Source organism: Empidonax traillii, unplaced genomic scaffold, assembly GCF_003031625.1.
Source record: "Empidonax traillii isolate 1590-97213 ecotype Southwest subspecies unplaced genomic scaffold, ASM303162v1 scaffold653:size358915, whole genome shotgun sequence".
Lineage (NCBI taxonomy): Eukaryota > Metazoa > Chordata > Aves > Passeriformes > Tyrannidae > Empidonax > Empidonax traillii.
This window is the reverse complement of record NW_020955846.1, coordinates 45143-58168: the sequence shown is the minus strand read 5'-3', so window position 1 is coordinate 58168 and position 13026 is coordinate 45143. Positions and strand designations below refer to the sequence as shown.

Here is a 13026-nt window from a genome sequence, read left to right as displayed (position 1 = left end):
CTGGAACTTAATGATGAAGACTATAGGGTTGAGTGTTTATGGGTAAGAATCAGGGGGAAGGCCAACAAGGCAGATATTCTGGTGGGAGTCTGTTACAAACCACTCAACCAGAATGCAGAGGGAGATAAAATCTTCTATAAGCAGTCGGGAGAAGTCTTTCAATCACTGGCTCTTGTTGTGGCCAACTTCAGCTTACTTGATGTCTGCTAGAAATACAAGACAGCAGAGAGGAAGTAGTCCAGGAGGTTTGCAAAGTATGTGGAAGATAACGTCCTGACACAGCTGATGAGAGAGCAAACCAGGGGAGGTGCCCCGTCGGACTTGCTGTTTATGAACAGAGAAGGACTGGTGGGTGATGTGATGGTCAGAGGCTGTTCTAGCCAAAGCAATCAGAAAACTACAACGATTTTGATTCTTGGAGAAGTAAGGAGGGCTGCCAGCAGAACTGTCACCTTGGACTTCCAGAGGGTAGACTTGCGCCTCTTTAGGAGAATCCCTTGGATGGCAGTCCTGAGGGGTAAAGGAATCCAGGAAGGTTGGACGTACTTAGAGAGAGAATTCTTAAAGGTGCTATAGGCCATACCTATGTGGTAAAAGAGAAGAGAGAGGGGAAGATCAGCCTGCCTGAACAGAGAACTTTGGCTAGAACTCAGAAAAAAGGTGAATCACCCTTGAAACCAGGGAAGAGTAACTCTGGAGGACTACAAGGATGTCAGGAAGTTATGCAAAGGTCCTGCACTTGGGCAACAACAACCCAATGCAGCACTACAGGCTGGGGAAGTGTCTGGAAAGCTGCCTGGTGGAAAAGGTCCTAGGAGTGCTGGTCAGCAGCTGGTGGAACATGAGCCAGCGGTGACCAAGAAGGTCAATGACATCCTGGCCTGTATCAGAAATAGTGTGGCCAGCAGTACCAGGGCAGAGACCATCTCCCAGTACTTGACACTTGTGAGGCCACACCTCAAATCCTGTGCTTAGTTTTGGGGCCCTCAGTAGAAGAAGGATAATGAGATGTCAAAGCATTTCCAGAGAAGGGCAACAGATCTGGTGAAGGGTCTGGAGTACAAGTTTTAAGAGGAGCAGCTGAGGAAACTGGGGCTGTTTAGCCTGAAGAAAAGCAGGCTCAGGAGAGACCTTCTCGCTCTCTACAGCTACCTGGAATATCGTAGTGATGGGAGGTTTGGCCTCTTCTGCCATGTCTCAAATGAAAGGATGAGAGGAAATGGCCTCAAGCTGCTCCAGAGGAAATTTAGGTTGGATATTAGGAAAAACTTGTCCACAGAAGGGTGGTCAAGCATTGGAACAGGCTGCCCAGGAAAAGTGTTCAAGTCACCCTCCCTGAAAGCGCTCAAAAAATGTGTGCTATGTGGGGACGTGGTTTAGTGACAAAAATGGCAGTGCTGGTTAATGGTTGGGCTTGATGATCTTAGGGTCACTTCCAACCTAAACAGTTCTGTGATTCAAAAATACCACTTAAAAGATAATGATTGTGAGGTGGGAGCTTGAAGATAGTGATTGTCCAACAAATGCTGAAGGAATTAAATGAACTACACCTCTAGCTACTTTAGTCCTATTATCACTGCCCACCCACATTCCCCCAAGCAAATGGAGCAAGGCAACTTTACTGAGCATGAAAATACTAGATCTATTTTGAGGAAAGCAGGTTTACAAATGACAGTATGGATTGCACTTCAATGGTATGAACGTAAGTAATAGTTCTTTTGGCTCCAAATTCCAAACTGACAATTGGAATTATTTCTAGTTTCCTCAGAAAAGTGACTTGAGTCTTGGGATGCTGAGGGACTGGTAGACACCTCTATTCAAATTTAGCATAGCGTTGCCACCTACAAGGCAAACTTTCCTTTGCAGTTTTGCCAATAAAACTAAGTTGTACATTCAAAGAAACACCCAGCTGGGTGCTTATTTCAGCTTTGTTAGTTTAGCCTGTGGTCAACCCGCATCAGATAATTACAATTTTCCATAATGTTCTGAATTGCATCAATTGAGGTGGTTTTGTGGTATCAGTTGCTATCCAACAGGAACTACGTTAAGACCATCATGGCACAGAAATGCAGATGAAATCTGCCATTCCAAGGTGAGAGAGCAGTACTTCAGACACCAAATCATACATTTTCCTTGGCCATTTGCCAACTGTCTAACTGAATCAAAGCCAAATTTTCAAAAGGAGAGAAAGCATGGCAGTTTTCATCCTTTTTACCAGAGAAAGAACACCAGAAGCTGCCCTATGAGAAGGGGAGACAGTCTCATGTCCTTTTTTATTCCCATTTTACATATGATGTGTTGATTTCTCCTCCCATTATCTGTTCAGCAGCTTAAATGGCTGTTGTTTACACAGCTGTGACTGAGGGTTAGTCAAGCAGGCGTCATGAATGTTTGGAAAGCAAATGAGGCAAATGAGACACAAATCTTTTTTCTTTTTTTTTTTTTTTTTTTAAACCAAGACCAGTCTGTGTTTACAGGCTTATAATTTCTCTTTCATAGATTATTAACCATTTAGTAAAAAGGTTGGTTTTGAAAGTGATTTCACTAGGTATGTTGAAAAAATATAATAGGAAATGGATACTTATTTTTTGTATTGTTTCTTCAGTTTTTTTTTTAGAAAATGTACAATATCTGTCTACCTAAAATATGCTAGTACGGGAATGTAATTTTATCATATTCTTGATACAACAGCCTATATGAGAAATTCTGTATAGTTGCTGAATGGTTGAAATCTGAAGTATTTATTAGAAATAATTTTATATACCTTAGACTAGCCTTGATCCAACAATATGCTTTTGCATATGTTTGATGCAAAAACGTACACTAGTAATATGGGATTCAGTGGATAGTCTGAATATTAGTATATGCTTGGACTTCAGCATACACTGAAGTGTTTGTCTAATATTATCCTGCTAACACTTTGATCTGAAAAAAACACAAAACATGTAGAACTGATGGATCTTCAGGTTGGATATTAGAGAAAGGTTCTTCACCCTTTGAGTGTCTTTGAGTACCAGAACAGGTTCCCTGGGAAACGGTCATGGCACCACACCTGATTTAGTTCAAGAAGCTTCTTTTTGAAGCATTTCCTACACTTTGTGGATGGCAGGCTGGAGAGGAGGGGAATGAGACAATCAAACCTTTCACAATTACTTTTTTTGTAGTTTTTTTTGACTGGAATGTGACAATATGGGCTTGAATTCCTGATATGTACACTGTTAAGATTGTTTCAAGACACAGCTAACAATAGATAAATTTACAGCAAGTGAAATCTAAATAAAAGGATGTCTCAATAGCCCTAATGATAAGAAAAGTGTTAACACACAGCACTCCACAAATCTAACAGCCTTTAACGACATGGAAGAAAGGTCACAAATTAAAGTAACATTTGAGCAAACTTCACCTATTTGCACTTCATAAGAGCTGGAAAAAACTCTTCTTTATGCACAGAAATACAGAACGAGAAATAAGCCAGAGCTGAGTAAATCACGTTGAACGACAGATATCTGCAACAGTATAATGAAGATTAAATTCTTCCTTCCTGAAAATAGGCAGGTGCAAGCTGATACTGACAGATGATGTCCACATGTACCACAGGAGCTCCCAAAGCACCACGCCCAACTTGAGTATGTGGCTCGTCAAGGGCAGAGGATGTGTGGTTATCTAACACTCTCTGCAGCAAGAATAGTTTTTAAGAACTAGCAGCAGTCTTTTCTCCTTTTACTTTGGAAGAAAAGAGAATAGTAAGATCTTTGTCGCTGGTACAGCCACTTTGCCTTATTCTAGTTCAAGAGCATATAGTGTAAAGTACTTAACACTAGATCCTTCCAATCTACCCCTTGATGACCTTATCAGAGAAGAGACAAAGATAAAGCACGGGTTCTGTTAGAGCCAGATGAAGGCTGGAGGGGAAGGAGGAATACTTTCTTTCCAAACTGATCACAGCAAAGCTATGTTCACTGCTGACAACAAAATGGAGTTAGTACTGACAGTAGAGTACCCATCTGTTGACAGTACAATCAGTCACGCTGTATTTTTCATCCGCTTCCTCCCCACAGTTATGTTAAGGTATGTGCTCAAATGTTCTTTGGACTTCATGGCTCACGTCCTCTACTCATTTTTTAGCTTTGGCTTTGTTTCATCAAGTAGCTGAACTCTCCCGAGTACTACCCCCTCACAGGACAAAAACGTTTGTCAATCAGCTACTAATGATTGTGTCACAGGCAATTACTTGAGTGCTGCTGAGCTCTACCTTCGCTGATCTAAATACTTGTTACAATTAGGTCATGGATATTTCAGCCTTGTTTACAAGTCTGGAAGACCATGAGTGACAGGAGAAAATAGCCACAACGTTGGAAACTGTAGAGTCTGCATCCTGGCACTAGAACCAAAGCTTTCCAGAAGCTAGATCAGCCTGTAGTGTAAGAACAAAATAAGAAAAAATACCAAGATTTGCATTCTGGAGGAGAAAAAAAGCTGTGGAAGTAAATCTTTTCATTTCTTGTACTCTGTTGATCCTTATTGAGAGCTTGTTCCTTTCTCCAAAATGGATCAGTGTAGAACTGTGGAGGCAGCTTTCCAGTAGTATTTTTAACACAAAAAACAATTGATAAAAAACCCTCACAAATCAAGTAAAATGGACTAGTGGGGAAAAAAGGAGTAAAGTAGGCAAGGACCCTCAAACAGTCACTCTTCGAGTGACTGACAACAGCAGGAGATTGTCAACAATTTAGTGGTTTGGGTTTTTGCCTTCCCCATTATGTTTTCTTAGGACCTATGTTAATCCTAGATAATGCTAACAGGATATCACTATATACAAATTCTGATTTTAAAAATTTGCTTCCTTAAACATTGCCCAAGCATACTAGTGGGTGGATGCTTGTAAAAATTTGAACAAAAAATAAAATCACTCAGGCCACAGACTTGATTCCATATCACATTTCATTATTACAGTACAGCAAACAAGGGACTGTTTACTCTTAACTGCTGTAACAGTTCATCATTATTGCCAAGTCTGTTGATATATAACATTTAGAAGGTGTTTCTGCTATGTTTTCACTGCTAATCATTCACTGATTAAATATTCTGTCCTAGAAAAACCTCTTCTCATGCACGCACTTCCAAGAAGACAAAGTTTTAAATTTTTCTGTTGTTGTTAAAGCAACACCAGCACTTAAACCAACTTCGCCTTTCCCGTGGTTACATATGCAGTGGAAATAATGGCAAGCACGCAAAATTCCACTCGCATTTTACCTGGTGAGGTACGGAAGCGACACTGTCCGGTCATTGGATCATACTCCTGGTTTTCATCAGAGCACAGACACAGGAAAGAACCATCAACATTTTCACAGAGGGCTTCACCACATACTCCGCTCAACATTTCACATTCATTCACATCTGGGGAAAAAAATCCAAACCATAAATTGAGACCTATTACTGACAGTTTGTTCTTTTATCTGCTGTATCTCTGCCAATATTGTCTGCCAGATTACTGATGTGATCTCTAGGGAAGGATTAAAAACTCACTACTACCTAAGTGGATTCATAAACAAGTAGTCAGTCTTTTGAAATAAAGGTCCCTGAAAGTGACAGTTTGTAGGCTATTAGTGATGATTAGGTGCTACTTGTAGATCAGAACACTTTTTTTTTTTTTTTTGGGTGCTTCTCATTTTTAAATACTTGCTTTTCAGTGTATCCTCTTCTTGGCATTTAATATTCAGACTAATTTAATTTGTTTTCTTGACCTAATATCAAACTCTCACTAAACTCGAGGAGCACAATTAAGAGGTTTTGGTGTGATTCAGACTGCGCTATAAAAAGAGAATTAATTTTCCTCCTCAAGATCCCATTTTCCTTGTGAAAAACAAATCGGTGAATTCCCCAGCCCCAGTGCCACCATATGCCTCTCATATGCATTGCCTCACAGGTTGCTCTGGAACCCAGAAGAGTTTTGCACAGGTCACCCAGGGGCCCCTGCCAAACACTGCAAAACTCACTCCACATATTTTTAACTTGGATTCCATACACCTGCTAACTAGTCTACTCTGAAATGCTTGCCTGATTGATAGGAGAGTTGTCTGTATTTAAGCAAGGATTACCAAATATTGTCAGGATTATTTAACTTTACTCTCTTTTGCTAAAGTGGACATCTGAAAATCTACTTTGTTGACTAATGACAGAATCCGTAAATGATAAGATCTGTATCACAATTCAGAAGTGTGGTTTCTTCTTTACCTTTTTACTAGGTTTCTCTCATAAGGAACAAGTTGTCTTTGGGGAACACTGCCTAGTCAGGAACTAGAGACTTACTTTTTTCTAAAAGTGTTTTTGTAGATAACTGGCTTCAAAATTTACAAGAATATTTCATATTATATAGTGTATTCAAGAAAAAAATAAATTAATATATTATTATATGGTTTTACTTCACTAGGAACTCAAAACTAAATTTAGCTCCAAACCATTTTTTCCTTTCCCCCTTTTTTTCCCTTTCTTTGCTTCATTTGTTTTCTTCCATGAAAAGTTACAGCATGCCAAAATATACATTGGTGTGTTGCAAGCTAAGTGCCAAATGGCATAAAGAATTTTGTAACAAAACTATTTAATATATTAGAAAATGCATACAAACACTCTGTAAAACTTCTAACTCCTCCTCTCTGTTTGGCATTCCGTTTAAGTCTCTGTTCCTGGTAAATGTGTTTCATCCTGATTCTGGCTTGAAGAAATTGCTTAATGAATACCTTTCCTTGATCTGGTATTAATTTTATATTAGAAACTTGTGCTGCCTCAGATGGTTCTCAGGTCCAACCATCACTATTAACAACAGATCTGGAAACCTAGTACTCACAAAGAAATGTGCAGTATTTACACATCTACAAAAATCTCACATAATTTCATGGTGATAGGTGTCTTTCCTGGAGCTAGAAGCCAGTGTTAAGATCTGTTCAAATACGTGCACCTAAGGAGGTGCCATCTAATTCAGCCTGGCATTTCTGGCAGGAAATGCCAGACGCTATTTCCTGCAGGGGTAGCGCAGGGTCCCGGTTATTCAGCTAAGGGACTAAACAGATGGTGCACTTGAATAGGCTGAAGTATTAAATTCAACCTATTATGATTTATATTTATGAATGGTTCTGACATGCAGAAACAGTGAGGTTTCTTGGGTTTTTCAAAGGAGATAAAATGAGTGCCTCAGCTTACTTGCTGTTGGCTTCCATTTTTCCTAATAGCAGGTTCTCATTAAATAGATACACAGTTAAGTTTCCATCTGGCACAAAGTTCAGTCAGTAAAGCACAGCTCAACCTCATTTTACTCGTAAGTGGTATAACTTTAACAAAAAATGACAGAAAACAAAAGTGCTCTTCTGAAATGAGTTTTGTTTGAATGCTCCTTTTTGATCCCTTGAACCTCGCAGCGATGACTACTTGCACATAAGAACTCACCTGTACACCCTTGCCCATCCTGCGTGTCCTGATACCCTTGGTAACAGAGGCAGCGGTAGGAACCATCCATGTTTTCACAGAACCCGTGACTGCCACACACTGTGCCATTTGCACATTCATCCACATCTGCAAGGAAGAATTTTAACATCAGACAGGCTGCGTGACAGCCAAAGGCAGACATTTGTGAAGTGTGCAGAAAACTAACAGACAGGCCATTTTTGCAAACAGATGCAGCAGTGTGCCTCTACATCTTGGGAAGGAACACACAAAGGACAAGACACAAAAATTTGCACACGTACTATTTAAGAAATTGTTTCAGTGTTAACTTTACAGGAAATATGTCAGATAATGTTTTTGGTCAACTGCCTCCACCCATCTGTTTCACCAAACCTGCCAACCATGGCATGATATATACCACATAAAGAAGCCATAGTTTAAATAATTTCTCTGATTGATTTACAGATTCTACCAGTGCAGTATTTTGCAGTCAACAGCACCTGTGAAACCGAACCCACTGTGCCTAAAAAAGAGTTCAAGGGTAGGGCTATACTCCCCCTGTGCAGAACTGCTGCACAGACCTCATTCTGGCTCCCATCACAAAAGAGAATTTCATGGTCTAAGTGGTCAATATCTGTGGACTGAGCCTTCTGTCTTTAATCCTGTAAATTTACACACACAAATAATCTTATTCAGGTAGGCAAAGTAATTCCAATGCCTGCATGCTTTCTGTACTGTCCCTTTCATTTGTAGTTCCTGTTTGTGGTTTGCTGGCCTTGGGAGTAAGAGTTACTTGCATGAGTAAGTCTGTTCCTTGACTCAGCTGCCCATTATACTATAACGAAGCAAAGCTGCTTGTGGCAGATCATGGTTTATTTTCGTAAGTGTGTGACAAGTGTTAGGAATGTATTATTTTTATCTCCACTTAAAGAAAGACCTAAACTCAAAGCCCTGACCATCTGTGGTCATTAAAGATGTCACGGTGTGCTTTTCAGAAGGAAGAACATGAGCTGAAACAAGGGAACCTGCAAGGATACTATGATTAGTACCTTCTTCCTTTTAAATTCCACCGCAGTCTGAAGCAGAGAAAATATTGCCGTATTTCTTTCCTAAAAAGCATTATGACATAAAGTAAGGTTGCTGTCCCCTTGCCTTCTGCAGAGTGCCTCAAAGGGTAACTAAATTTTAAATGGGGAATAAAGGGATTTGCTCTTGATTTATCTGAGTACTTATTAATTATGGTTAATTCTGTACATTACAGTAGCCCTTCACGTGATGGTACCTGCCATCATTCTACCTCCAGAGAAGGCCTTAGGCACTCCCAGAACTAAAGAGCTGGTGGGACTGAATTCTGCATTGCCAAAGAGATAGGCCTTCTTAGAACGGTGAGCAGCACTGCTCCTCGGTGTCTTTCTCTTGGGAGAGATTGGGCTCAAACATAGTCCTGTCTACTCCTCCAGCTCTTCACAGCTGTGTCCAAGAAAGACCTCAGAAGTCAGCAAAGATGCACCTCTGTAAAAAAAGATATGCAGGTATCCCCAGAAATGCCAAGGCAGTGGAAGGAATTCAAAAGGTTTATTTAGAAGACCAGACCATGAGAAACTTACGAAATACCTAACAGTGCAGTTCACACACCGGGTCCCAGAGAGAAAAAGGGAAAATTCCTGCCCTCTAAGGGCTTCTTTATCCTCTGTGTTTCTCCCCTGCCTTCCCAAGGCTCTAACATGTCTGTTAGAGCCATTTCTCTCCAGCATAGGATAGAGAGAGATAACACAGCTCTCTCTGCAACACCCTCTGGATTGCAGAAGGGGAAAAAACCATCTAATCCTCTTGAGAAGGCACTTTGCAGGCTTCCTGAGAGAAAACAAGAATTTTTAGCTTTCCCATTACAAATTCTTCCCCTGACAGCACTCACTCAGCAAGGACATTTTTCCTTTTAAATTGTGTCTTATGCTCAGCCAAAAGGGAAGTCTTGGTCTTGGAACCAAGTGGTCACAGGCCCCCAAGCTATCAGAATTTAACAGCATGTCATTACCATCCACACCTGTTACCTGTTGTGTTGCCCTCTTGCTCTCCAAGTGCTCAAAATTCATCCACACATACTTCCACATGCCACAAGGACAGGCATTTTTGGGGTCTTGAAAACTAGCTTTTCCTATGTGCTGTGGCAGGGTGTGAACAGGTTTAGAATTGCACACAGACTTTTAGGGCCATAAGAGACTATCCACAACCTCTTAAATAGGTTAAAAACTGTCTCTGACAATTTCAGTACCAATGGAGTAAACTGTGGAATTTTGACATTTTTCTCAGAAAGGCATTTAATTTCTCTTTAGGATGTTTAAGTGGTTGGAAACTTACATCTACTGAACTGATTCAGTGGTTAACAACCTTCAGCTAAAACACACAATTCATACAAAAAATGTATGAACTACATACACCATAATCTAAGTAAAATTTCTGAGTATCATTAATGATTATTAAAAAAGTACTTGCAGATGGAACTGGCAGAAAAAATTATTTGGTTTGTAAGTTTTGTCAATAAAGATTTTAATAGTCTTTATATCTTGATTTATTAAACAAAGGAAAAATATTGAAAGAATTTATGTTAGAAATGGTAATTTGTATTTGGCAAAGAATACAATAGCCAGTATGCTTATTCTCAAGGAACTGAATATGAAATTTTGGGTGGCTTCTGCATATTAAACTTAATTTAAGTCTACCACAAACTCTCCCTAGTAGAAATAATTCAACAACTAGAGTACACAGCATATCTGTATTAAAAATGCTGTCAAAGGTGAGAGGTTCAAGTACTACCTATACCTTTTCCTTTTCAAGTCACCATAATGACAAAATTATAAAAAGATGAATGTGGAGTTATTGGGAGAAAGAAAATAAAAATTCTTTATGGTTGTGTTTTTCTGGTCCCTCCTTCTTGCTGCTGTGCACTGTACCTGTATAACATATCTGATTTTAATATTTAGTCCCACGTGATCATCGCTTTCACATGTCTATCAAAAAATCTGAATACTCTATCTCTTATTCAGAAAAGGAATTCAAAATGAGTAAACAACGGTAGATTGACAGCCAGGAATCTAAGACAACAGACAACAGCTCAGTGTTTGCATTTTCAGTGGCCTACATGAGTTGAATAAAAAAAGTTCCTGAGCCACAGAACAATTACTCTGTTAAAAACCTAAGCAGAAGAAACTGCTACTGAAGATTTTGGAATGACCTAAATTATGGAATTTCACTTACTTTAAAGCTAAGTGTTAAAGGAAACAGGGCAATGGATCATGCAGGTGGTTCTTCATAGGTAAACGCAAGGTCATCAACTAAAAAGCTGTAGAAACAAAACTTGTGATTGTAGCAAGTGTCCTAATTCAGTATATAATACAGCCACAGAAGACGGTTTTGTTTTTAAAAAGTACAGTCTAAACATCTTCAATGTATGGGATATTACAGAGAAGGTCCAAGCACCAAATATTTTTCCTTGTCTAGACAGTTCACTCAAAGGACTCTTTTTTTACAGCCGAAAGGACATTTGCTTCTTTAATCACCCTATAAAGAGTGAGGTTTGTAAGTGGTGATTCTCTTGCTACATGGAGACAAATTAAGTGGAAAAAACCTAAATACGAAACTAATATATCCTACGTCTAAAGCAGTTCCCTGTAATTACAACCTGTTTCAGAATCCATGAGTCAGTGCCATGTGCTTTAATCAAAACTTGTTTGATCTAACGTCACCAAGATGCAAGGAAAGGCAAAAAAATGTCCGCACTCAAGCACACTATTCAACTCAACACCGTGTTCCTGTTTGCTGCCAACCCAAACGAGATGAGGGCATCTCAACCTCAGGTATGATACTGAGATCTCACTGAAATCTACTTACATGGCAAAGCGTCTGGAAGAGGAGCTGCTTCCTAGAACAGCTCTGTACGGTGATTACGGAAGCAGAGCTCTGATACTCAGACTTCCAGGGCTGCCTATAACACCCACACAGGGTGTAAAAAGGAAGAAGCAGTGGTTGGAGAGCTCTCGTGGGATGTGTAAGCTTTTTTGGACTGCCTTTTGAAGCAGGCAGTGAAGCTTGGGGCTTGTAGTAGAAGGAGAGAAACTCAAGGGAGCCGCTGAGATACATACAGGATTGGATGTGGAGACAGAAGACGTGCTTGAGGCAGAGTATTGACTTAAGCATCAGTGAACCTCTAACTTGAGGTTTTGCCAATATGGTTGACTAGCAGCCAATTGGGTAAAACACCATCTTTACATGAACCCCAGAGAGCTTGACAAGTAACTAGGGAGAACTCCGAGAGTCTCCAGTTCAGAAAGCCTGGCGCAGTCAAATCTCTGAGCCTGGGGCCAGGCAGCAGCGGAATGTCACTGCTACAAGAAAAGTTTGTCTACACCTTGGAAGAAGACACAGCCTCCACAGCTGCTCAGTTTACTTTGGTCAGTGGCCATAAAAACTCCATACCAGAACTGAACCACATGAGGTTCTTAAATGTTTTATGTTGTTGTTGTTTCTAACTTTTTAAAAAAAAAACAAGTCAAACTCATAAAAAAAGAAGACTGGAGATACGGAAAATCTGCTCCCCAGGTACAGAGAGGTGTGTAAATCCAGGAAAATTTCCTCAGGTTCTTTCTCTGATGGTATAAACAGTTATTCTCACTCACTTAACTACAACTAAATTCACAGAGGCACCTAGTGTAAAGAACAGTAGCTCCTGCGACTGGAAGCCACATCCTTTCTCAGTACCTGGAATGTCACACATTCCTTTTGTTTCATCTTGCCATTTTGCATGAAGCTGACACCACTTCAAATAGTAACACTGATGCCATCAGTGCTCCCTTCAAATGAGTTTTGTCAAAACTCTAGAGTTGTTTTTATTAAAATGACAGAATGGAGAAACTAATTGTGGTGGAAAAGGAGTGCTGCTGCTTCAGAGACTAGAAGTACCCTTGCTTCGCCAAGTTATTAAAATACTTTTCCAAGTGCTGAATATAAAGTCTGATCTGTATTCCATACACAATACCAATTACTCGCAAAGCACACTCAGCTGGTTTTGTACTTGTTTTATTCTTCATTAAAAAGTTCCAAAACTGCTCACAACCCTGGAAATAAGATCTTGTGATTTCATCTTTTCGTATTTAGTACAAGTTTGGTTTTTTTGTTCTGATGGAGATTAACTTTGTCCTATTTCATCGTATGTGACAGCAACCCTTCCCTGGAAACTGTGCTACTTTATTAACTTTCAGAGGTTCAGAGGGAGTGTTGTTTCTGGTACACCTCCTAAAATTAGATGCTCATGACTTTGGGATTTTTTTTTTAAGTTGTGTTTCTATTCCGTTCTGTTTGTTTTTTTTAAAATTCTACTAGTAAGTGGTCTTCCTAACTTTGATTTGAAATAAAGTCCTTAGTTTTTACTAGAGCAGACTGCATTCTTCTTTGAACACTTTTTTTTTTTTTTCAGCTGTGCTCAACAGTGAGGCAAAACACCTGCTACCACTTTTCTAGCAGAGAAATCGAAGGTATCCAACCATATCCTTCCTAAGCACTGGGTGAAATGTATACATGCTGCCAAAATAATCC

The 13026-nt window shown here is 39.7% G+C and overlaps 1 protein-coding gene across 1 annotated transcript in view; it reads right to left on the bottom strand.

Moving 5' to 3' along the window:
• LTBP1 (latent transforming growth factor beta binding protein 1) overlaps positions 1-13026 on the bottom strand; it is an 82054-nt gene that overhangs the window by 27359 nt on the left and 41669 nt on the right. The window contains exons 16-17 of the mRNA XM_027899281.1: positions 7441-7566; positions 5254-5397 (exon numbers count right to left, since the gene is read on the bottom strand). Coding sequence (XP_027755082.1) covers positions 5254-5397; positions 7441-7566 — 270 coding nt within the window. The remainder of the gene's footprint in view (positions 1-5253; positions 5398-7440; positions 7567-13026) is intronic.